At 47.0% G+C, this 27,149-nt stretch overlaps 1 protein-coding gene across 1 annotated transcript; it reads left to right on the top strand.

The window, feature by feature from the left end:
- The first annotated feature begins 3,081 nt into the window (after nt 1–3,081).
- Nucleotides 3,082–15,941, top strand: LOC125108921 (basic proline-rich protein-like). Its single transcript, XM_047745388.1, has 3 exons — nt 3,082–3,102; nt 13,543–14,586; nt 14,621–15,941. Exons 1-3 carry the CDS (start codon nt 3,082–3,084, stop codon nt 14,855–14,857), a joined length of 1,302 nt encoding a protein of 433 aa, XP_047601344.1. The 3' UTR covers nt 14,858–15,941.
- Nucleotides 15,942–27,149: the final 11,208 nt, after the last annotated feature.

Here is a 27,149-nt window from a genome sequence, read left to right as displayed (position 1 = left end):
CAAAGTCAATATTCTGGGGCTCTATTATCAATCACGATCTTGATGCATGTGTACCTTTCTCTAAACATATTAAATATAATACAAAGATGTGGAAATAGTTTCTATTAATTACTGTAAAAATTATATCACATCAAGTCACCCAAAACACCACCACCTTTTTTTAAATTCTGTTTCCCCCCCCAAACAAATTAACCACTAGAATTTCTGAGGAAATCAATGAAAGAGTAAATGGTATCTTCCAGAAATTTTAAAGCCGTTCAGGGTATGTAGACTGGGGAGGTCACCTCTGACCCAAGGCACATGAGAAACCCCTATCCACACCGGGTTAAGGCAGGGATGGTACCATCTCTCGGGCCACACAACCAACCTCTGGAAATCTTCTTTTGTTTTGCTTTTTTTTTTTTATTTTGTGTATTTATTTGAGAGAGAGAGTGTGAGTGTGTGTGTGTGTGTGTGTGTGTGTGTGTGTGCGCGCGCGCGCGCACAAGCAGGGAGGAGGGGCAGAAGGAAAAGCCGACTTCCCTCAGAGCAGGGAGCCCAATGCGGGGCTCGACCCCAGGACCCTGGGATGATGACCCGAGCCGAAGGCAGACGCTTACCTGACTGAGCCACCCAGGCGCCCTGAAAATCTTTTCTTTTCACCAGCTGGAGCTCCTTCTTTTCCTGCACCAGGAATGAAGCTTGTCCCTCCCGCCCTGGAAGGGGAATAGCCCAGAGGCACCAACCACAGGCTTGAGAGCAGACAGGCTTCGGTCTGGACGCCCACTGCCAGCATGCCAGCAGCACGATGCCGTTGGTGAGGCTTTCGCCGCCTCCCATGCAAAGATACAAAGATAGTGAAACTTCCCTCGTGGGCTTGTTCGGATAATCAGGCACTCGCTCAGCCTCCAACGGGCCTTCACTACGTGAAATTCCGTGGATACAGTAATAACACAGGCGGTGATACAGACAGAGCTCCTGGTACAAGGTCTGTGGCCAGCAAACATCTTCATATTCGTAAGTATTGCCTTTATTCAGGGAAAGGATTAAAGGAGCAACTTCAAGCGCTGAGCAAGGCTCCACTTCATGCTGGCTCTGCTCACTTAAAAGGAAATGCAGGCTCTACCAAATTACAATCAGTTCAGCCCAAACAGACATGAAAAGGGCACCCTACAGGGGGCCTGGGTGGCTCAGTCGGTTCAGGGTCCATCTCTCGGTTTCGGCTCAGGTCGTGATCTGTGGGTCATGAGGTCAAGCCCCGAGTCAGGCTCTGTGCTCAGTACGGAGTCTGCTTGTCCCTTTCCCTCTGCCCCTCCCCTAGCACTCTCACTCTGACTCGCTCTCTCTCCCAAATAAATAAATAAATAAAATCTTTTAAAAAGGGGAGGGCCTTTTAAGAGTTTGATTCCTGAAAACGAAAGCAGGATGGACCTGGCAGGAAGCAGGCACTTCCCATGTGTTTGTGGTTGGGCACCTCCCAAAATTATCTTCCTAAAAAGCAGAACACAAAATGGAATCTAAAAACTCGTTCTCTCTGTAATGAACTGGGTTACAGTAACATAGAGATTCACGTGAAATGTCTAAAACACGTCACATCCCATCATGGAAAGAATCCCGCAACCCCCCACAAGGCTCATCCCTTTGCCCCTGGGCTGCCCTGGGCTCCCCCCCACCACCGCAGCAATTTACTCAGAAGAGCTCAGGACATAAATGAATAAATGCAAAGTCCACAGGGAACAGCACGGGATGAAAGAGCATCCCTTCATGAAACACTGAGCAAGTTCACCGGCCAATTCTAGGAGGCTGCAGTACCCTGCTCGGGTCCAGTGCGGGCCTGGAGGAGGGAGCCCTGGTTCCTGCCCTCCAGGAGGTGGGCAGGCTGTGCCAGGGGGTGGAGGGGCACAGGTAACATGTGACCATAACACAGTGCGGTCAGCACAAAGGTAGAGCTTTTGTCCCTGCAGGATCTGAGACTGTGAGATGGGACCTCCAGCCTGAGCTCTCCGTGGCAGCCAAGTCACATGACAGCGGAACAGGGGGAGGGACATGGCATCCCCCACATTATTCTATTTTCTCACATCTCCAGGCTAACACCGAAATCGAGCAGTAGCTTGCCAATATTCTCTCTACCTTTTCATCTTCTTTGTTTCTTAGCCAAAAGCTGGTCTCGGAAAATGTGCCAGGGACCTACCTGCGGTCCCCCATGCTCGGACTTCCTCCCAGAGAGGTGCCTGGTGAGGGGCAGAAGTCTGACCAGTATCCATTCCCTGCCATGAAGATGTGAATTACGCTAGAGCCGCTCAACAAAACTCAGTAAATCTCAACTGTTCCCCCAAGAAACAATATGTTACTTGAATGATACCTCTGACATGTTCCTGTTAGCCAAGCGGACAATTTTAGCTACAGTAAGAATTCTCTTACTAATCAAAAAAAGGCAGCCATACCATTTTAATTTTTTAAAGCAACAATTCTATAATGCAATGCAATTATGTAAAAAGGGATTATGACAGAATACAGATACCCAAATTTGCGTAGTGGGATATTTACAGTAAAGATACCTTCAAGGTTCCTAGCACACCTACCGGAAAAATCACGCATACAATGCGATGGCATTTTGGGTAAAATGTGTATTATACATGTACATTTAAAAAAAAAGAACTTATTCTAGGTGGGGGAATTATAGTCTTTTGTTTTGTATTTGTCTGTTTTATGAGTTTTTCTGCAGTGTCACACATCTAACATTTCAAATGTGAAGAAAACGTTTTCTAGTCTTTTCATCAGCAAAGTAAATAAATTTTCCTCAGAACAAAAAAGAGAGACCGCTGGAGATGGTGAATGCAAATGTTATTGATCAGTTCTTGACTGGAATTAATAGCATGATGGAAGCTTTGGTCTCCAGGGTTCCCTGTGGGGAGACCCCTTACACACTCGGGGCAAAGGACAGGGCCAGATAACAGTGTTTAGACATGTCTTTGATGTCCTCGGCCATCATCCTGGACAGCCGAACATTGGAAACAAAAGATCATTCTCGCAGTCCTGACTGCAGCGGACCACCTGCTCCCCCATTCTGGTACGTGCCCCCACGCCGGCCACTGCACCACCATGAGCCTCATGGCCGATGCGGTCAGCGACATCAGAACTCTCCACATCCAGCTGATGAGAAAACAATCTCTTTCTTTCCTTTTTTTCCCCCCAAATCAGCTTTGTGTCTTGATGGCCCAGGTGGAGAATAGAGTTTATGAAAGAAACAAGCAATAACCATCATCTTCTTCTTCTTCCTTCCAAAATTAACAATTTTGTGCTTACAGGGATTATCCTAGGGCATGGGGATTACAGATAAATTTTGCTTAACTGTGTTATCTCCTTTTTCTCCAATGAACACGTTTGTGTAACAGAAAACATTTTCTTTATCTTTTTAAACATTCATTTATCTATTTCAGAGAAAGAAAGAGATGGAGCAAGTGGAAGGGGCAAAACAGAATCTCAAGGAGACTCTCCCTTGAGCAGGGAGCCCAGCGCAGGGCTCGATCCCACCACCCATGAGATCACAACCTTAGCCACAACCAAGGGTAGGATGTTCAATCAACTAAGCAACCCAGGAGCCCCATTTTTTTTTTAAGACTAATTTATCTATTTTAGAGCAAGAGCGAGAGAGAGAGTAACAGAACACATCTTAAAATAAAACAATAATTTTTAAAATGTCAACTTGGACTTCCAAGGCTGCACTCGAGCCCTGTGTGTTCCATACACCGTTTTTCAAATGGCCAGCTGCCAGAAGCCACGGAGGAGGCGGGGACACCACACGGGAGCTGACAGCTGACATCAGTCAGAGATCAGGCAGGGCTGCAGCTCACAGAGGAGACAAACTGGGAGCCTAACCAGGTCATGCCCATGCCTACCGCAAGGTCAACTCCACCCCAAAGGTCAGTGTGCCCCAGACTGACCCAGGACACCCAGGGTCACCCACCCTTCCCTGGAGGGGAAGGCTGCCCAGCTGCACAGCAGCAGCAAAATTCACCAGGACATCAGCCCCCACCCACCCACCCAGATTCCCCTACCATGCCTCACACCCCCACCTAAGTGCCAGCAAGTCCTGACCTACGGTGACCCTGTGCTGTTACGATCTTTTTAAAGCCTTAAAGTATCTATCTGAGCACCTCAAATTTATTGTGCAAACTTTAGGCCCTTTTGTGACCCAATATATTTGACTCGGTAATAAAAAGCACCAATTCTTTTTTTTTTCTTTTATGTTATGTCAGTCACCATACAGTATATCATTAGTTTTTGATGTCGTGTTCTATGATTCATTGTTTGCATGTAAGACCCAGTGTTCCATGCAATCCATGCCCTCCTTAATACCCAACACCGGGCTCACCCATTTCCCCGCACCCCCCACAAACCCTCAGATTGTTTCCCGGAGTCCCTAGTCTCTCACGGCTCCTCTCCCCCTCTGATTTCCACCCCCTCTTCATTCTTCCCTTTCTTCTCCTAATGGCCTCCCTGCTATTCCAAAAAACACCGATTCTTAAAATCTTAAAAGAAATCAATGCAAAAGCAATTCGGTGCAGGACAGACAGCCTTTCCAATAAATGGTGCTGGAACAACTGGAAATCCACCTGCAAAGAAATGAACCTTGACCTAAACCTTTACACCATATACAACTCAAAATGGATCACAGACTTATATGTAAAACATAAAATAGTGAACTTTAAGAGAAATACACACACACACAGTTGAACATCTTCATGATCTAGGGCGAGGCAAAGACTATTTAGGTTTGATGCCATAAGCACAATCCTTAAAATGATACATCGATACACGCGACCTCATCGAAATGTGCAAGTTCTACTCTGTGAAAGACCCCGGGAAGAAGATGAAACACAAGCTACAGAACAAAAGAAGATATTTGCAAACCACATGCCCAACACAGTACCAATACCCGGAATTTTTTTTTTTTTTTTGAACTCTCAAAACTCAACAGTTAAACTATGAAGAGACATTTTACCAAAAAAGAAGGACACATGGCAAATAAGCCATGAAAAGATGGTCAGCCTCACCGGCCACCAGGAAAATACAAATTCAAACCATAGTAAGATATAAGTAGACACCCATCAGGTTGGCAAAAACACAAAAGGGCGACATCACCAAATGCTGAGTATGCAGAGAAACTGGACCCTCACACAACAGTGGTGGGAAGTAAGGCGATAAAGCCATCCTGGAGAACCGTTCTCCAGTTTCTTATCAAATTAAACAAACTACCATAAGATCCAGCAATTGGACCCTTGGATATTTATTCCCCAGAAACTAACACTTATGTTTACACAAAAACCTAAAATGTTCACACTAGCTTGATTCGTAACAGCCAAAAACTGGAAGCAATTCAGATATCCTTGAATGGGTTCATGGTTCAGCACACCGGGGTACATCCACAGCACGGCATAGACTCAACAATGAAACAGAATCAAGGACTGACACTCAAAACAACCGATGTCAGTCTCCAGGGGATTACGCTAAGTGGGACGAGGAGGGAGCCAGTCTCAAGAGATCACATACTGCATAATTCCGTGCGTGAAACATTTGTGACTCAACTGAATTACAGAACTGGAGAACAAAACTGTGACTGCCAGGGCTCGGGGATGGGAGGATAGGAGTGGGGAAGGGGCAGCTGTGTTCCTGAAAGAGCAACATAAGGGCTCCCTGCAGGGACGGCACAATCAGAGTGATACTGTACCACAGCTTTGCAAGATGCTGCCGTTGGGAGAAACGGAGGGGAGAGTACATAGGAGCTCTGCATTATCTCTTGCAACTACATGTGAATCTATAATTATCTCAAAATAAAATGTTAATTAAAAATAACAATGATCAGCATTTTTTAGAAAGTATTCTTCTTGCTAGTGACTTGCCGTAACACTCTGGCATCCGAGCAGCAGAGAATGCTTTGTCCAGATGCCCTGCTTTGGGAATCAGATATTCAAGTGCAGACATAGGGCTGGAGAAAAGGCGGTGTTATCCCTTGCCTTTGTCTCCGCGTGAGAAGCCCCCTGGGAATTCGCAAGCTTTACACAGTATAAACGGGGATTGGAAGGGAGCTTCCAAGGGCTAAGTCTGAACCTGTTCCTTTTCACCCATGCAAATGACCTCAGATAAATATAAGTGGAGGGGGTTAAAATCCTAACAAGGCATTTTTGTTCCCTTCCATGGTGATCAAATAATTGAAAGAAGGCCCTAGTGGTGACCCCAGCCTCGGTCTGAGAGGCTTTCGCAGCCCCATGAATTGAGAGCAGCGCACGGTGTGGCCAGCGCCTCGGCTCACCAGTGCGAGAGCGAGGCATGGAGACTTTCTGTTATTTTTTTATTTTATTTTTTAAATATTTTATTTATTTATTAGAGAGACAGAGAGCACAAGCAGGCAAAGCAGCAGGCAGAGGGAGAGGGAGAAGCAGGTTCTCCCCTGAGCTGGGAGCCTGATGCGGGGCTCCATCCCAGGATCCTGGGATCATGACCTGAGCCAAAGGCAGCCGCTTAACTGACTGAGCCAACCAGGCACCCCAGAAACGGGGTTCCTGAGAACAATTTCCACAGCAACTGTGCCATAGGAGGGCAAGGATGGAAAGGGCTCTGCAGTCAGACCCAGACCCAGGGACACGCAAAATCGAGTTGCATTGCCTTCTGGAGCTTTAACTTCCTTAACCTCTCAGAAATGAGCACCCCCGGGGGAGAACACCTCTAAGGCCAGCCCCCAGGACAGACTGCAGGCGTGTTCTCAGCATCTGGCTCACACGTGGCATGTTGAATTCTTGCAACCGCCGGTGAGGCATTTATTAGCAACGGCCCCATTCTACAGGTGAAGAAACTGGGTTTGCAGGACTCCAGACAACCAGCTCTTAACTACACTCCCCTTACGTTAAGCACCCAGCTCACCATCATTGACATAGAAGTAGGATCATTAACTAAAAGCAAGACCGACTGAGGAAGCCAGAAGTCGGCAGCTGCGTCCAGGATGGTCTCCAGATTTATAGATCAAAGATCCCTTCCACTGACCTCTTGCCAAGGCAGTTCTAAAGCAGCTTCTAGAGCAGTGCTTCTCCACCTTTAGCACTGATAAGACTCATCTGGAGGGCTCCTGAAAACAAATTCCGGGCTGCATCAGGCTCTCTGCTCAGCAGGGAGCCTGCTCCCCCCTCTCTGCCTGCCTCTCTGCCTGCTTGTGATCTCTGTCAAATAAATAAACAAAATCTTAAAAAAAAAAAAAAAAAAGAAGAATTAACAGGAGGAAGTCTGTGATTTGAAGGCAACGGTGAAATCAAGCCAGCATCGTAGACACAGTGGGGCAAAGCACTTCTCTTGGAGTTACGAAAGTCACCATTATTCTTTCACCGTTATTAATTCTCCAGACAAAACCAAGAATATAGCTTAGTAAAAGAGGGCTGGAGAAGTTTCTAGACTAACCCTTCATAATAGCCAGTGAGAAAATGCAGGTCCTCAGAAAGAAACAGGGGAGATGACGGAGGGGAAGGGGCAGAACATTTGTCCTGAGAGACAGGTGTTACTCTGACCACCCCAGGGGCCAGAAGGGGGGATCTGAAGGCAGACAAATAAGTCCATGCAGAAATTAACTTGAAACGGAAATGAAAATTTCATAGCATGGACACAGACTTTTTCTTATGCTGAGATCTGGCATGTCTGTGTATAGCTTTACAGTCAGGCCGATGTGTGTTCAAATCCTGGTACAGCATCCACCTGTCACATGAGCTTGAACAAGTCACTGAACATCTCTGGACTTGGGTTTTCCGGCATACAAATGGGAACGGTAATGCCCACTCTTCACAGGGTAGTTGTGGGGGGCTGAACGACATACCCCTACATCTGGAACCTGGCCCAGAGTAGCCATGTAATTCTCAGTTCCCATCGACTTGGCCCCACTGGTAACCTTCCCACTGATAAGGGAAGAGGATTTACTCCCTCTGTTGGCCTCGAGTTCTGTGATTTACGAATTACTTCCATGGATCCAACTAGATGCGTGCAATGTTACGCTGCGGTCACAAAGGAACCAATTTATAACGCTTACAATGAAAACTCTGAAACTTCTACAATTCGATAAGACAACTGAGCCCACAGCTAACTCTGCAGGAACCTTTCCATTATTTACTCGGTTTCACTAGTCAATGGTATTGAATCCCACTGTACGGTGACAGGTGGCAGCTACCCATGGGGTGAGCACAGCATGACATGTAGAGATGCTGAATGCCTAGGCTGTACATATGAAATTAATGTCTTTAATAAAAGACAATTGTTACTGCTTTCAAGTAATCAAATGGTGTTCGGTTCTTAAATCTTACTAGAGGCGCCAGAACCAGCTGTCCCCTATATGTGCTCCAAGCCTTACCCACTAGGAGAGGAGTGCCCTTCTTCCTCAGAGTCCCCCAAGCCAGCACTGGGAGCCCCTATGTGCTCTTACAAACTGATCCTCGAACTACAGGATCCAAAACTGGGTATGCTCACCTCAGGGGTAATCTTTGCAGTGTGTTACTGACTAAAGCCTCGTGCCCCACCCCCCACCAAATTTATATGTCGAAGCCCTAACCCCTAACTCCCAGCCTTGCTGTATTTGGACACAGAACCAAAAGGAGGTAATTAAGGTTAAGAGGAGAGGGGGAGCACAAGGCAGTGGAATGAAAGGTAGTTATGAATCAATGAAATGCTCTCACATGTGTCCGCTCCTTATTTCATTCCCTTGTACCGTCCTTACACTTCTCCCCCGAGTCTAATACAGAACTAAGCATATGATAGATACTTTTACTCGACAAATAAGAAACTAACTGGACTTTTGGCTCAAATTCTCCTACATTTGGAGTCGAGACCTCAAAGTGGAACCCTCAATTGTTCCCCGATTCTATCAGCATTTGGCTTGGCTCTCTATCCAGAGTTCTGTAAGGTCCTGTAGAACAAAGACTCATTCATCCATCAAATATTTACTGAGCACCTACTACGGGCCAGCCATTGTGCCAGGTGCTAAGGCACGACAGCGAGCAAAGGCAATTTGATTCTGCACAGCACTTACCAAGGTGCCAGGGGGAGATAAGATGCTAAACCAATATTTGTGTAATTACAAACATGGTAAGTGACATTAAGTGGTTTTCAACCTTTTTTTTTTTTTTAAGTAGGCTCCAGGCCCAATGTGGGGCTTGAACTCACAACTCTGAGATCCAAAGTCACATGCTCTACTGAACGAGCCAGCCAGCCACTCCTCAACTGTTTGTTTTGTTTTGTTTTTAATGAAAATGGCCTATATATACCCCAGTTCAAAAACATTTGATCTCATAATTTCTCTCCCAAATCTTTTTCATCAAGAACATGTAACTGCCAACCAGATTCCCTGATCAACAAAAGATCCGGCAGTCCCTCCTCCACAGTTAACAGAGGTCTGCACAGAGGGAAGAAGCCTGTCCCTTGCACGGACTTCCAGGGCCAGATGATGGGTAAAGGCACAATTTCCAGCAGGTTTTTGTTTCTGTCTTTTGAAAAGGGCTCATAGACCCTGGGCTTACCTTCGCAGATTAGTGTTTCCAATGGCTGGTCATCAAAATCACCCAGAGGGCTTATTAAACCACAAACCACAGCCACCGCCCCCCAGGGTTCTGAGTTGGTCTAGGCAGGGGTCTGAGAATCTGCATTTCGTACAAGTTCCCTAGTGACACCGAAAATGCTGGTCCAAGGACCACAGTTTGAGAGTGACCACACTAGACTGAAAGGCAGGCTTTAGCACAAACAAAGTTAAAGCTGGAAGGAAGCTTACATAGGTCAGGCTCCTCGGGTGACAGGGATAGGACATGAGCCCAGAGAGGAGAACCAAATCTCTCAAGGTCAAAACCGAACAAGTTAGGCCATTTCCCCTTCAGATGACTGGCCTTTCTGTGACACAGCCTCCTGGAGAACCCACTTCTTCCGCCAAGCCTCCAAAGACATGCCCTTCTCAGAGGATAGGGAGATAAACTCATTGTCAAAAACACAGGGGTAGGATATGCTATCACGTCTTAGAGCTCAAAGAGGTCCAGAAGGGTTGCAGTGGGCAGGAAGGGGGGGGCGGTTGGAGCGGGGCAGTAGAGAGATTCAAAATTGACAAAACGTTGACAATTGTCAAGGCTGGGTGATGATTACAAAGAAGTGTGTTTTACTGTCTTCCCACTTTTGTCCATGTTCAACATTTTCCATAACAAACTAGGTAATGGGAATCAGCTGGATCAAGACTGATCATTGCACATCTCTGAGAAAGCTTAGGGTTGTCACGCAGCCCCCGAAATATACTTGCCTCCCCCAAAATATTTTGAACATCTGTAACATGCCAAGCCTTGCCTGAGTGCTAGAAGGATTCAGAGAAAATTAAGATATGCACGGCTGTCCTCAAGAAGCCCATAATTTGGTGGAGTAAATGAAATGTATATCATTATGTTACCAAGAGTAATAAATGGCAGAGACGATCAAGAACGAGCTAAGAGATTAAGTGAACCAAAGCAAGACTGCCTCCTTTCCCACTTTATATCCCAGAAGTTAAACTTTTTTTGTCTCTAAGAGCAGTCAAGTTTTAGAAATGTGTATTACCATCAATAGGTAAAGTTTAATCAAAACTAAAGACATCAAAAGTAGAAATAATAAGAGGTCAAAAATCTGCTACAGAAATAGGGACACCTGGGTGGCTCAGTGGGTGAAGCCTCTGCCTTCAGCTCAAGTCATGATCCCAGGGTCCTGGGATCGAGCCCTGCATTGGGCTCTCTGCTCAGCAGGGAGCCTGCCTCTCCCCCTCTCTCTCTGTCTGCCTCTCTGCCTACTTGTGCTCTCTGTCAAATAAATAAATAAAATCTTAAAAAAAAATCTGCTACAGAAATAGTATTATTACTATTTTTTATACAACAGACTATAAAATTAGTTAAAAGGACAATATGAAAGAAATGATAAGTAATATTCATAACATTTAAATGAAAAAAGATGCAAAGTGACAATAATGTATGTATTATATAACATGTAATTTTGAGCAATGTTTAGAAGCATATAAAATTTAGTCGTTTTGGGGTTATTTTTAAGATTTTATTTGACAGGCAGAGATCACAAGTAGGCAGAGAGGCAGGTAGGGAAAGCTGGCACCCTGCTGAGCAGAGAGCCCAATTCGGGGCTGGATTCTTGAGATCATGACCTGAGCTGAAGGCAGAGGCTTAACCCCTTGAGCCACCCAGGTGACCCTAAAATTTAGGGGGTTTTTTGTTTTTTTTTTTAATTCTTTTTTTTTTTTTTAAGATTTTATTTACTTATTTGACAGACAAGTAGGCAGAGAGGCAGGCAGAGACAGAGAGGGGAGGAAGCAGGCTCCCCGCTGAGCAGAGAGCCCGATGCGGGGCTCGATCCCAGGACCCTGGGATCATGACCTGAGCTGAAGGCAGAGGCTTTAACCCACTGAGCCACCCAGGCGCCCCTAAAATTTAGTTTTAATACCAGAAAAAATACACTAAAGTGTTAACACTAATTGTATCTGCATCATAGATTTCTGGTGTTCTTTTGTTTCAACTCTTCTGTATGTTCTTAAATTATATGTTATAAATATGCATTACGTCCATCATAGCCTTCCATCTCCTGCTTTTTTAAAGTGCAATTAACTTTAATGTCCTACAATTTATCTGTATATCCAGAAACACAAACAAAAAGCCAAGAGGGCCCATTAAGCAGGGTATGAGCTGAGAAGAGTAACTGCCTGGAATCTTTTTGAAGAGATTAGAGGTAAGGGCCCTCCAGAATGGCCAGACGAGGCTGCCCACAGCCACCTCTCATGGTCCGTTGCCCCCACGAAAGCCCAAGAGGCTTCCTTTCCCATTCTGGGCCAGAACCCCTGAAGCATGGGGGCCAGGGATACATGCAATTATTAGAAGCAGGCTCCCTTTACTCTCTTGGTGCTTGAAGGGTCCTATACCACAGCCTTTGTTTTCACATCCTGGTCCTTCTCAATTCTGACGACTGCCTGGCATGCCTCAGGGGCACTGGGGGGCTCGGGCACAGGGGGCTGGGGACTTCCCTCTCTCTTTAAACTTCAGTCTGTCTTCTTCTCATTCTGATTTTTCAAACTTTTACTAGCTCTCCTTTGGAAAGTGCCTCTGAATGCTACGGAATTACTAGAATAATTCAAATGTGGAATCTACAAAATGAACACCATTTTCTTCAAAAGGGGATTTCTAATGTCAAACATGATGGTGGTACCAGAATGAACACTTACAACGCCATGGGAGGTCAGTAAGTTACTTACTAAATGAAAGAAAGGACAGTCACTTTCACATTTTGCACAGAAAGCTTTAGACAGGCTCTAGGAGATTACAAACTTTCCTGGTAAAAATCCCAAGACAAAAATACACATATTTAAAGTGTAGCTTCACTGTACCCACCAAGTAAGATCACAGGTATTGGTCCAACTGGCTATTTTTCACTAATTAAAAACATTTAAACCACAAACAAACCATTTAAACCATCTGCAATAACGAGAAACGCAGGATAGAATTTCAGCTGCCACCGAGCTTACTTCTTACTCCATAAAGAATACTTGTTCTAGGAAACAGCAGCGCCCCTCGTCCGCCGCTCTGGGGAATGAAAACTGTCACAGACCACATTGCAAATTTTAAATGAGCCAGATTCCAGCATGCAAAGACGTGTAGAAACATTTCCTCACCTGTGTTTCATTTCCTCGCTTCACCTTTTTAATTTGGCTTTTGTTTCCCAGAAACAAACTTTTCTGAGGATTGGTTCTAAGGAATTCTTCAAATATGCCCAGGGATTTAAGACATTCTTGACAAAGAGCTAGAGGTAGGGTCCTAATGTCTTTAAACTAATGGCCTTCAAAACTCCAGTTACTTTTTCCTACAAAGCGCGGCAGACCAAGATGACATTAACACATTTCTTTAAGACAAAGCTCAGACCCTCCCCAGACCTCCACCTCTCCCCAGGTCTTACCTCCAGTGTTAAACACGGAAATTAAAATGCTTTTATTGGGAATCAAAGTTTTCGTTCAAGTGAGATGTACACGTTGATCGATTTAAAGCCTCCTAAAAACAGCCTTGGAGCCTGGAAGCAACACTCACCTCTATTACAAGAATTTAGTCAAGAAAAGCTTTAGTCTGCAAATTCAGGAGTCCCTCTTTTCTACTGGTCTTCATGACCAGGGATCAAAAGAGGGTTGACAGCAAAATGGCCCAGCATCCTTCCCAGTGAATGGCGGGTTGCCCCGGCCTCCACCCCGGCCTGGCGCCCCGGCGGCCACACACACACACACACACACACACTCACTTCTCGGACAGAAACCAGCCTTTGTTCCCAAGACGCAAAACTAGGCTCCAGTTTCTAAGCCCCCACCTCCCTCAGAGCCGGTCCCAGGCCGTTCTGGGAGGAAGCCCCATTTTCTCCGGCGTCCCTTGCTGGAGGGATGTGGCTGCCACCTCGGACTCCAGCTCTTCAAACACACAGACGCAGACACACACCCCCAAAATAATCACGACCGCCGGCACGGTCGTCTGTTAGGGCTCTCCCCTCCAGCGGGCTCCCCGTGTGCCCGGCGCCCAGGGCGCGCTCTCCAACTTTCCCGACCTCCCGCACACACGCGCGCGCGCGCACACGAGGCCGCGGCACCCAGGTCCCACGTGCCCTCGAGGCCGGACCCGGACCCTACCCCGCCTCCTTCGCGGGCGCCGGCCGGCGGAGCACCCATGCCCACCCGCGCCCTGCGCTCCGGACCCCGCGCCCGGCTCCGGACCCCGCGCCCGGCTCCGGACCCCGCGCCCGGCTCCGGACCCCGCGCCCGGCTCCGGAGCCCGGCGGGCCCGCTCTCACCTCGGCCTTTGTCCTGCCGCCGACGCAGCCCCGCTCCCTGCGACCGCCGCCGTCGGAGGGCCAGCCCAGCCTCCCGGCCGCCGTCCCACCCACAGCTCCCGGGCTCCGGCCGGGCCGGGGGCGCTCGGCAAAGCCCGGATCGGCGGAGCGCGGCCGGCGCCGGGGACGCGACCCCTGACCCCGGCCGCGCCCCCTGCAGTCCACTTCTCCGGGTCTTCGGGCCGACCGCGCGGAAGGGACTCGCGGTGGGCTCGGCCGCCCCGGGACCCGACTGGGGAAGGGTCGCGGCGAGGGCGGTGTCCCGCGAGGGGAGGGGGCGAGGCGGCCGGAGCGAAGTCCCGCGGCCTTCCCGCCGGGGTTCTCGCCCCGGTGGCACCCCGGTCCTCTCGTCTCCCCGACCCGGTGCCCGGGTCCCCTCACCCAAGCCGGGCCGGAGCTGAGCCCTGCGGAGGGTCCAAGTTGGCCGGGCGCCCAGCAGGACCGCGCCCCCCGCGCGCGTCTCCAGGAAATTCCCACTCGAAGCTCCCAGCCACGGTGCGCCGCCTGCGCCCAGGAAATGTCGCCTTCTTCTCGGTTCTCCCCGAAGGATTCCACCCGCACCCCCCGGCAGCGGCCCGCGAGCCCCCTACCCTGACGTACCCCTCCTCCCCTGCACTCCGTGGGACCAAGTCCTGGAGCCTCTCCAGCCACAGCGGAGTCCGCGGGGCGGGGAGTCTGCAAAGAAGTGGGAAGAACCTTCGGAGAACAGAGGTCATTTTGTCACTTGGGACCCAGGCGCCCGGAGGAGACAAGGCAAATCTGTGGGGCAGCGAGAGAGGAGCCCAGACCTCCCAGTGACTCCACGCCCAGGACCCCGGGACCCCCCCCCCCCGCGCCCGGCCGCCAGGCTGAGCCCTGCAGTAGTCGCTGTCGCCCGGACGCCCCGCGGGACCCGCCCCTCCCCCCGCCTCCCGTCACCCGCAGCGCCGCGGACCCGCTCAAACAGCGGGGACTGGAAGACCCCGGTCCCCGACAGACCTAGTGGGCAAGCGGCGACGAGGGGGCCGGCCTGGGGCCCGCAGAGAAGAGGAAGATTCTGGAACTCCAGGCTCCGGCGGGTGGGACCGGTCACCTCTGCCCTGACCCCCGTGTCCGGTCGGAAGAAGGAGTGAATGAAGTAAGGACTAAAAGAGCGAACCTCAAAGAAGACTTTGCAGACCTCACCGGCGCGTGATGCAGCAGTAGCCAGAGCAGTGAGCACGGGGCAGGAGAAGGAGAACTGGAGATGTGCTCCTGAAGCCAAAGCCGTCACCCCCGTGATTTCAGGAACCTGCAAGTGGCAGAACCTGCTCTGTGCCCTCCTCGCTGCCCCTCACCTGCACGCCCTGCCGGTGAGGTCTTGGGCCTAAGAGTCACTGTCCTCTGGGACTGGGGAGTGACAGTTCAGGGACCAGGTGAGGAAACAGCTCCAGTAAATGCCGGCTCTCCCTGCGTCCAAAGTAGGAGAACTGCCTGGAAGAATCCTGGCAGATCTGTGCTAGGAAGACAGCACCATCATTTTCCTTCTTATTATGAAAGATTTCAAATGCGCACTAGAGAGATAACATCACGAACCCTCCCTGTGTGCCCAGGAACCAGCCAGTCCTAGTATCTTGCCATACTTGCTTCAAATGTTCATGTTAAAAAGAAATATCACAGTGCAGTCAAAGCCCCTGGACAGCCCTCCCAGATCCCAGTTCTTCCCTCCCCAACCCCCCAGTACTCGTCTAAAACATCCCAACCATGTTTTTGTACTATTACTGCTATGCATGCATTTATGAATTCTGTAGAGTGTTTTTACTAGTTCTGCAACTTTCTGTGTGTTAGATTCTGTTTTGTTCTGTAACCAGGAGGGTTGGCTTTATATTGTTTGTAAGAGCCCCCTAGTCCTACACAAAGCCCTACTTTATTCATTTTTTAAATTAGTTTCAGAGGTAGAGGTCAGTGATTCATCACTCTTTTATAATACCCAGTGCTGGTTACATCAGGTGCTGTCCTTCATGTCTATCATCCAGATACCCCATCCCCCCCCCACTACTTTATGCATTTTAACCACTCAGTGGCATTTTAGGGGCACCTGGGTGGCTCATCAAGTGTCTGCCTTTGGCTCTGACTATGATCTCAGAGTCTTGGGATGGAGCCTGTGTCTGGCTCCCTGCTCAACAGGGAGTCCGCTTCTCCCTCTCTTAGCTCATGCGCTCTCTCTGTCTCTCTCAAATAAATAAGTAAACTCTTTAAATGGTATGCTGTGGTATGACTCGCACAATTTATATTCACGTTCTTCTGTATAGATATTGGAGCTGATCTAGTTTTTCATGATTATGAACAAGACGGTAGTGGACAATCTAGAAATCTCATTCGTATTTCTAGAATATAGCCCATTTTCAACCCTCCAGTAAAAACATGTACCGAATAGGTCTGTCGAATTAACATTAACCAACATTAACCAATTAACATTAACCGATAGGTCTGTTGAATTAACAAAACCAATTCGGTTTGTTGTATGGTTTAGGATAGTCATTTTTTCCCCCTTACATTTTGACAGCTTACATTTTATCAAGCAAATGAAATCCTGCAGAGTAGAGGAGGTATGCAAACTTTTTTCATAAAGGGCCAGAAGTAAATATTTTAGACTTTACCAGCTGAGAGGCAAAATTTAGGCAATTCTTCTACATAAGTACTATAAATTATAACCTTTTAAAAATATTTTTTAAAAATTTACCTCAAGGAGCATAAAAAATTTTTTAGGACCCAAACAAAAACAGTGAGTAGAGTTGGCCCATGGGCCACAGTTTGCCTACCTCTTGCTATAATATAGTCATTCCAAAAATTAATTCCTTTCTTCAAAACCAACACTAAAAAGGGAGTCATTTTCAATAAAGACAAAAATATAATTTGGCTCACCAGAAGAATCAAAATGAATGTGATAATACTGCTAGGGAAAAATTCTTGGAAAGATGTCCCCCACCTTAGCTAATTAATACAATGACTTTGGAGAAGCCATTTAATCCTATCCTTAAAATCTACAATAAATTTCAGAAAGGCACGGGGCTCCTCCCAACGAAGAATTAATTAGACCAGAAATGAGATCCTGTGAAAAAACTGTGTGTTGTTCTCTTGCTTAATGAATCAAATGATTCTGTTCCTGGTTTATTGATTTAAACAGTAACACGCAAATACAAATTATGAGATCTATTTTTCCTGAACTAAACCTGGCCCAGTTACTTTACATGTCTTTACTGAATTTGAACCAAAGACTAAAAAAAATAATTGCAAGATATTTTCTTAAATGGGGAGAATCAACCTCGTTTAAAATGTTAGCAAGAATGGGACCAAACTAAAAATCTGTGGTGGCCAACGTGAGGCTTACAAAGGAGCTGTCAATCCTGAAGCACACTATGTGAGCAGGGTTCTGGAGGAGACCACGGGGTCAGGAAGGCAATTAGACATGGCTTCTGGGCACATTTGTTTCTCTGACCAGCCCTCTCCTAAAGAATTATACTCATACATTTCTCGCACACTTACACACGCACGTGCATTTTTCTATCCTTCACACACACTTCCCTGTTACATGTGTATACGCATGCTAACACATGTGTTCCTTACCCGTATCTGCTTTCCTGAATGCATACAGCACACGTGGTTTGCACATACCTACGTATCTCTCATACACGTGTTTCTTCCCACAGACACCAAATATTTCTCTCCCTTTCACACACACACACACGCCTTGTCACACAAACATTTCTCCCCTCGCAGAGTGTTTCCTGAACAGCCAGCTCTTCTCAGACCTCGTTCTAACAGACAAGCAGTTTCACACAGCTTCGCCCAGATACACGATCATTCTCTCACATATTTTCATATATGTGGATCTTTGCTTATCCCACCACACGTGCAGATACACACACAGTCCCCTTCCTTTCCTGCCTTGGTACAAAGCGCTTCCATTTGTAATCACAGTCATCACGACTGCCCAAGGAAAATGCCGCAGAGTGGAACTCGATGAACCTTCGAGAAGCCCCCATCTGTGTATGTCAAGCAGTTTAGAATCACTTGATTTCAGCATGCCACTTACAATGGGGGCTTCTAAATGGCTTAAGGGTACTTAAAGTCTATTCTCTTCCAGTAATAGTTCTATAACGGGGTTTGTGTTGACTATCACTTCTGCACAGAAAATGTTTTTCTAGCATAGTAAATGCTTAAACCCACCTTGCTTCAATTCTCCCAAAATATGAATGGGCAGGTGCGGTTTGTTCAGGTTGCGGTAACAAATAGTACTACAGATGGGCTGGCTTAAACCACGGAAACCCAACAGCTGACAGTTCTAGAGGCTGGAAGTCCACAGTCAAGGTATCAGGAGAGCTGGTTCCTTCTGAAGGCTGTGAGGGGCTCTCTTCCAGTGCACTGACTTTGATCTGTAGATGGCTGTCTTCCCTCTCTATGCATCTGTGTCCAAATCTCCTTTCTCCTAAGGACACCAGTCATTGAACTAGGACCCACTTTAAGGAACTTATTTTAGTTTACCTCTGTAGAGACCTATCTCCAAATAAGGTCACATTCGGAGGTACTGGGGGTTAGGACTTCAGCTTTTGAATTTGTTGGTTTTTGTTTTTTTTTAACTATGTTGTTTATTTATTTGAGAGAGAGAGACAGAGAAAACACTAGCAGGGGGCAGGGCAGAGAGAGAGGGAAAAACAGACTCCCCACTGAGCAAGGGGCCCCATGCACGCTTGATCCCAGGACCCTGAGATCATGACCTGAGCCGAAGTCAGAGGCCTAATCCACTGAGCCACCCAGGTGCCCCTCAATTTGGGAATCGGGAGGGGGACAGGGATAAGGAACACAATTCAGCCTGTAACAGCATGATTTGACACCTTTCTACGGGTGGTTCAGACCAATGATACCAAATTCTTCCTTGATCAGTAGGACATCTGAAACCTGGATGTGACAGTTGCTCACTTGAAACCTTAAACTCGGATCCGACTGCATGGCCTCTACTCCTCTCCACCTTCACTATAACAGGGATATTGACCTCCCAAAATTCAGAAGCCCTTGTGTTCAATGGACTCCGCAAGGTGAAACTGCTCCACCTGGTGGAGAGTCGAGGCGATACACTTCAGCAACTGAAAAACCGGCTTGAAGCGCCTCTTGGTTGGTGTCAAGTAAGTGATAGATAAACAAAGAAGAGAGTCCCAGGAGCAAAACAAAGTTGGGGCAACCGATATATTTCATGAGTGTAGTGCATGGAAGGTGAACATTTAAGTAGAAAACATTTAACAGTAAGACATGAGGAAACACAGTAAATTGTGCTTGTATAGAAATGCATCTGCCAGGTGTGCAGCCAGATTTAAAAGCCACCTTCAGGGGCGCCTGGGTGGCTCAGTGGGTTAAGCCTCTGTCTTCAACTCAGGTCATGATATCAGGGTCCTGGGATCAAGTCCTGGCTCTCTGCTCAGCAGGGAGCCTGCTTCTCTCTCTCTCTCTCTCTCCCTGCCTCTCTGCCTACTTGTGATCTCTATCTGTCAAATAAATAAATAAAATCTTTAACAAAGAAAAAAAGCCACCTTCAAAATCTCTAATGGCATTTACAGAACGCAACTACATAGAAAGGAAGGAAGGCAATGCAATGGATGTAAACGTCATCACTGTAGATATCAGTACCCATCGCACTTAACTTCTTCATTCTCTTTTTCTCCAAAGAATACCTCTTGGGAGTTGATTCCTACAGGAATGTAATGGGATAATTACAGTATGTACATTACAAATATGTATAACAAACCTGGATTGTTGTAATGTATCCCCAAATTCATATGTATATCTCACTGACAGGTCAGAGGATTGGCAAACCTTTGCTAGCATCAGCAAAGAAAAATCTGACAGCTGGTAGCTTCTTGATGGATAGCTTCTTTCTATTCAGAAGAACAAGGATGCCTTTGTTGAGAAATGTATTAATCCAGAATGAACAAAGCTATTTCTTAAAGGCCAAGGGAAAATGCACTGACTTTATCATATTTTTCACACCCTTAGCTCTTGCTAAGGGAACAGTCTGTAAGATGTTTTCCTGTGTTGAAAAAAATCAATAGTATGATTATTATTTTGCAAACAAGAGGCAGGGGAAATAGCATAGATGAATCTGTGTGCCTAAAACTTGCTTGCAAGAATACATAAAAACCGGTATAATGGTGGCCTCCAGAGATAGGACTTTGCTGCTAAAGGACAGGGTGGGAGGGAGATTTTTCACTGTTTACTCTTTTGTACCTTTGAGTTTTGAGCCATATCAAGGTAACTCTTCAAAAAACTGGTTTTTTTTTTTAAGATTTATTTATTTTTGAGAGGGAGAGAGCACGAGCAGGAGGGGCAGAGGGAGAGAAAATCTCAGGCAGACTCCTCTGAGTGCAGAGCCTGACCTGGGGCTCAATTCTCATGACCCTGAGATCACGACATGAGCCGAAACCAAGAGTTGGACTGGAGGACCCAGTGCCCCCCAAAATTAATTTTTTAAAAATTTAATTTTCCTTTGGGGCACCTGGGTGGCTCAATGGGTTAAAGCCTCTGCCTTCAGCTCAGGTCATGATCCCAGGGTCCTGGGATCGAGCCCCGAACCGCATCATCGCATCAGGCTCTCTGCTCAGCAGGGAGCCTGCTTCCGTTCCTCTCTCTCTACCTGCCTCTCTGCCTACTTTGATCTCTGTCTTCCAAATAAATAAATAAAATCTTTAAAAAGATTCATGTCTTTTAAAAAAATTTAACTTTCCTCAGCCAAAATTTCTCAAAATTTTAAAAATATTTTTTAATTGTTGGTATCATAAGTCTGAAAACAATATGATTAGTCTCTAACATTAGACAATTTCTTTCTCTTTTAGGGAAGGTAGAATTTATGTTTTTCGTTATGTAAATGGTATGTAACTACCTAACAAAAGATTCCAGACTAGTTAATTGTATTTCTTTTTTCCATATAATTAATTCAAATGGATATTTATAATACATAACTCTACATACAGAAAATGCAAGAGGAAAATTCAAAAAATTCATCTGAATTATTACCAGTGAAACTTTGCTATCATAAGATCTTTTTAAAAAGATTTTATTTATTTATCTGAGAGAGGGAGAGAGAGAGAGCTCGAGCAGGGAAATAGCAGGCAGAGGGAGAAGCAGGCTCCCCGTTGATCAGGGAGCCAATGTGGGACTTGGTCCAAGGACCCTGGGATCATGACCGGTGCTGAAGGCAGATGCTTAACCTACTGAGCCACCGAAGTGATCCCTCGTAAAGATGTTATTTTTTCCAAGTACTATTTGGATGTTTATAATGTTACAATGCAATGTACCTATTGATGATGGAAAGTTATAGGACACCAGACCAGGTTTCAGGGCTCAACAGACAACATCGGGGGAAGAGGCTGGGATGCTAGCCTCATCTGGGGGCTCCGGGAAGGCTTTCGAGGGAATAATGTTTACAGTGGGGATGGGGAGTTTGCTAGAGGAAGCCCCAAAGGGATGAGGTTCTAGGCAAAGAAAACAACGGGTGAGAGGACTTCCCAGTGAGTCCTGGAATGAAGCAAAGATCCCTGTGGCTGTAGCCAGAGAAGGCAGTGCCACAGATGGCCCCAATGGGGTGGGGGTGCAGGTCCTGCCCTCCACATGTGTGATGGGGAGGACACAGCCAGGCAGGCAAGTGACAAGTGTACAGGGGGAAATACTAACCCTGAGCGTCATACAAGCAATACACTGACAGATTCAAGCGGAGGAGGGATGAGATCACATCTGTGCCTTAGAAAGATTTTGTCAGCAGTGTGAGGTCAACAGTCACCCCCCCCTCCGCCAAAAAAGGCGGTTGTTTAATTTGACAGTGATGGTGTAGAGTCCGTTGTAGGTGGGGGGATGAAAGATGGGGAAATGAATTAGGAAGCAGTTATAATGGCCGGGGAACAATGGCGATGAGGGGGGCAGCGGGGCGGGGGGATCAGGAGGAGGGAAAAGCTGAAATTAATGCCCCTTTGTTGCTTTCCATTGGCGCTCACTGAGGCGAAAGGCTATAGATCATCTTGCTCACAGCTCCTTTTTGACAAGCCTTCATGGGGATTTGCCCTTGTGGGTGGATTGGACTGCAGTCTTACGTTTTGTTTCCTTTCTGAGGCGGGAGGCAAATACTGTTGCTAAGTGGAAGGACGGAGTCCCTGGGGCTGGGCAGATGAGGACTTTCACGGGGCTAGCATCCTCTTGGGGAGCTCTCTGCAGAGCTTGTCAAACTCTGAACAAAACCTCGGGACAAAGAGTTAACTGTTCCTCTCTCTGTTCCATCTGATGTCATTTTAGAACCATTTTTAGCTCCTGGACAGGGAGCTTTGAGACTGGATTGGAAGAGTCCCTGTGGAATTGTGAAGTCCGTGTCAGGGTCCAAGATGAGCCTTGCTGTCCAGTACCCCAGTACAACAGAGCTCCAGGCATGCTCGCCCCTGGCTTCCGAAGATAGAGCCCAAGGGTTCTGAAAGTCAAGTCACTCACCGACGAGGGCTAGTCGAGGTGATTGCAGGATCCACAAGGGCCGAGGTCTGTCGGCCCCTTCTTCCAGACCACCTTGTCTTTCAGCATCTAGCCATCTCGTCTACACTCCTCACCTGCCAAGTGTGTCTCCTGGCAGGGCATGTCACCTTCCCAAGAGATACCGATATGGAAAGGAAAAGGCCAGTTGTGGCCCTGCAGCTGTTTGATCTGAGGCAAGTCACTTAACCTCTCTGTTCTCAGTTTGCCCCCCCCCCCCCCCCCCCCCCCGCTGGTGAGATGAGAGGGTTTTCCTAAAGGATCCCTGGGACCGCTTCCTGCTCTAAGGGTCTCTGACGGTCACACACAGAGAACTCATGGGGAACGGTCCTCCCTTGCACCATTTCTCCTCTGCCCTCTTGCACACAGTCCCCTTCGTCCTCCACCTCTCGAAGGAGGGTCTGTTCAGAGAGAAACTGCGAGATGACCATGGACAGCTGCGGAGGTCTCCAGCGTGACCCGCAGCCTCGTTGTGTTTCCTAAATCCCTCTCCTCCATCACGTCTTACCCACCCCTCCATCCTTCTATAATGTGGTTGGGACCCACCTCTCGCCCAGATCTGAAATTCTGCCCTCTCCCCTCACTCCCAACGCAGGACCTTGACTTTGCCTATCCTGGACTTCCTCTGCTTCCTGCCAAAAATACCTTCCAAGCTTGTCTGCCTCTGCCCTTACACAGTCATCCTGTCTGCAGGCATGGGCTCCCTCTTCCTGTCCCCCTCCCCCTTCCCTTTGTGCTCTGTGCTGTAACCCCCCCCCCCTCAGTGCCCTCAGGCCGGTCCCCATCACTGATGGAAACTTCAACCCTTCCCTTCCTCCCAGCTTCTCCTCATCGACATTGAGAAATTTAAGTCTCTCCCACTTTAAAAAAAGAGAAAAGGAAGGAAGGAAGGAAGGAAACAACAGAAAAAAATAAAAAATAGAAGAAAGAAAGAAAAAAGAAGAAACAAAGGAAGGAAGAGGGAAAAAAAAGCCACTCTTTTAATCTCTAAAACATTCATAGTCCAGATTCACCTTCAATTTCCCTGGCTACTCTCTCCCTCTCTCTCTCTCTTTTTTAAGATTTTCTTTATTTATTTGAGAGAGAGAGAGAGAATGAGAAAGAGGGCGGCTGCAGAGGAAGAGGGAGGAGACTACTTGCTGAGCAGGAAGCCCAACATGGGGCTCTATCCCGGGATCCCAGGACCCGGGGGTCCTGAACTGAGCCTAAGGCAGTCGCTTAACTGAGCCGCTCAGGCGCCCCTCCCTGGCTACTCTCTTAGTGTTGTTGTTGTTTAGTTTAAAAACAAAAGCAACACAAGCTTAAAGTAAACAGTTGTGACAGTATTTGCCAGCTTCCCCCTCAATGTTCTTTGGCTCCTCCCCGCCCCCCCCCTGTCCCCTCCCCAGCGTGCTCTTCCTCTGGTGCTCCCTGAACCAATCTCCTCTATTCCTGGACTTCAAGGACCCAGACCGTCACCTTCAATCCAATCCTTCCCTTAAACTCAATCACCCCCAGGCTTTCTGTCCGACCACCTCCGGAATCTGTCCTTTCCTCCGTCTATACTACCACTGGCAGAGTTTAGGCTATCATCAGCTGCCCTGTCGGTGATTACGATGGCCTCCCGTCCATCCTCCTTCCCCCCAGTTTGACTCCTGCTGTTTATGTCTATGCTGGAGCATAGTTGTAACATCTAACAAATAATTCGGTTACAATGGTGACGTTTGGATTTGTTCTAAATCCTCAATCCTAAAGCACGGGATTAGAAAAGTTAAATTGGCTTCCAGTGCCTGGGGCATCAGGCACTTGAAAAACGGGCTGGAGATCAGTTTCTTCATCTGCAAAATAAAGGACAGGGCTAGACCGGTGCCTTGCACAGTATGCCCAAATCCTCAGAGTCTCTGATTCTGTCGGTCTGGGCTAGGGCCAAAAACTGTGCATTCTTAATAACCCCATGTGATGGTGATGCTGAGGTCCACAGCCACAAAATATCTTGAGAAATTTAAGTCTCTCCCACTCTGGCACTTGGCTGTGTGGGTGGCTCAGTTGGTTAAGTGGCCAACTCTTGATTCCGGCTCAGGTCATGGTCTCAGGGCCCTGAGATCCAACCCCAAATCGAGCCCCAGGTCAGCTCCATGCTGAGCATGGACCAGCTTAAGCTTCTCCCTCTCCCTCTCCCTGGGCCCCTCCCCTGTACGCATTCTCTTCTTCTCTCTCCCTCCCTGCCCCCCCCAAAACAGAAAAATACACACACAAAACCAAAATAGCACAGCACTAGAGGATAGCCATACATTTTAGTTTCTTCATCTGTGCTATCCAATAGGGTAGCCACTGTTATGTGGCTATTTAATTTACTGTTTGAATTAAATTAAACATTCATTTGGAATTCAATTCCTCAGACACACTAGCTGTATTTGAAGAGCTCAAGGGTCACATGTGGCTAGTGGCTGCCATACTAGACAGCACAGCACATTTCCATTGTCACAGAAAGTCCCCTTGGACATGGCCATTTCCTCAGACTTATGGGGAAGAAATTTTACCGCAGAAGGAAAGTAAAGCATCCTTTGACAGGTAAGGTCTTGCGGCATTCCTAATGCACACATTTGCACTTGGCCTATTACTTCAGCCCTGATTTTAAAATCCGAAGCTCCGGGGTGCCTGGGTTGTTCCGTCGTTAAGCATCTGCCTTCAGCTCAGGTCACGATCCCACAGTCCTGGGACTGAGTCCTGTATGGGGCTCCTCGCTCAGCCGGGAGTCTGCTTCTCCCTCTGCCTACAGCTCTCCCGCTTGTGCTCTCTATCTCTCTATCCCCCTTTCTGACAATCCCCCTCTCTGACAATTGAATAAATAAAATCTTTAAAAATAAATAAATAAAATAAAATCTGAAGGTCCACCATTTTGCCCCAGGAAGCACACACAGCAACAGGACTGGAGATGGGAAATACAGAATTTCTGTGCGGGGAACTGTCTGGGCTCCACCGTGGGGCATAGTGGATAAAGCAAAGGATACGGAGTCTGAAGCCCTGTTGATTCCCACATGGCCTTAGGCAAGGCGCTTATCCTCTTCTAGCTTCTGTATTCAATCCACAAAATATTCTAGAAATATCTACCTCACTGGGAGATATGTAAAAAAAGCATCTGTAACATACACCAAATTCAGTTCTTTCTTTTCTCCTTCCTCTGTGTTCCCATAGCATGTGATACACGTTTTAGTAGGGCTTCTGTATTCTAGTTATGTATCTCCCCAGGCTGGAGGCTGTTGGAGCACAAGGTAAGGCCCTGGCGAACTGGTTTCCCCTTCAGCACCTCCTCTATGTCAGGTTCACACTCAAATGTGTGAACGATGAAGTCTCAGGCTGAAGCCAAGTTACAGGAATCATGTCTGGAAGGCCGTGCCATTTTTCCAGCTCTCCACAGCTGTGTTCACGCTGTCTTCAGCCTGGAGTGCCTGCCACACTCAAACTCACCCACACCCCTCCTTTGCTCACCCAAACCCATCCCTGGCTGGAGAAAATCTAGTCACTCTCCAGTAATCTTAAGGAGTGGCATACCAGAATAACTAATCAGCTGTGGAGTCAAATCCTGTGTCTACCACACCCTACCCAGGACCCTGGGTAATTTTTGCAATCTTGTTAATCTTCATTTTCCTAATCTATATAATGGACAGGAAAACACCTTTCTGTTTTGATATAAGATTTACATGCAAAAAAAAATCTATGCAGAACCTTTAGTAGAATGCCAAACATGTAGCAAACAGTGGATTATATTTTTTTATAAAAAACATTCATTTCTGGTCTCTGGAGCTTGCCTTCCCAGGGACTCTGGTTGGTGAAGGCATATTTTAACAACTCTGGACAATTCTCCATTCTGCAACAAAATTCAGTCTTCTAGAGACCTAGCCCATATTATTATTAATATTATTATTAATAATATTATTCTCTATCTCAAGTCATTAATTTAGCAAACTTTTACTGAGCTCTTAATATTTGCCAGGTACTGTGCTAGATGCTGGAGCTACAAAGATTAGAGAATGCCTCTCACTGGAAAATTTATAGTATAGTGGGGAGCCAACTTCCAGCAGAAGCCTCCTCTGCCACACCTCAGGCTGGGTAGAAACCCCTGGTCTAGCTACCACAGCGCTCAGTTGCTGCCCTCTACCCTGAACGTACCGCATTGCATTGGGTTTTTATTTCAAACATGCGCTTGTCTCTGTTCTAAGTAATTTAATAATTTAATTCTCACAACAACCTTATGAAATAAGTACTGTCGTTATTCCCATTTAACAAATGAGGAAACTGAGGCACACCGTGATTAAGTAACTTGCTTAAGGTCTTGTAAACTTAATAAGGAGAGAGAGAAGCCAGGATCTGAAAACACACTTTCTGACTCCAGCTTTAAATGTTCCGTTTATTTTTCTGTTTCCTCTATTGGGATTTGAGGTTGAGTCTGTGCCAAATATCAATGAATATCTCCTGTACCCACCACGATACCTAATACAACAGATAATCAATAATTTATTCATCAGATGAAAGAAAGAAGCCTGTAAATAAACAATTGCACACCAGTTTGATTACCAATATTTTCTAAGCATCAACACCGGGCAAATGCCTGCGGTGTGCGGAGGGAGCTCAAGGTTAATTAACAGTCGCACGCTCAGAAGTTTCAATAATCAGTGTCGACAATTGCGTTCCCCCGCCACCAGCAGCCTCTTTTCTCTGGCTCTGTTCCCTTCTTCTGAAATTCCTGCTCCACCTCTTCCTCTCCTCTGCCATCCTCT

Source organism: Lutra lutra, chromosome 9, assembly GCF_902655055.1.
Source record: "Lutra lutra chromosome 9, mLutLut1.2, whole genome shotgun sequence".
Classification (NCBI taxonomy): domain Eukaryota; kingdom Metazoa; phylum Chordata; class Mammalia; order Carnivora; family Mustelidae; genus Lutra; species Lutra lutra.
Note: the sequence above shows the minus strand (reverse complement) of the source record. Positions and strands in the feature narration are given on the sequence as shown.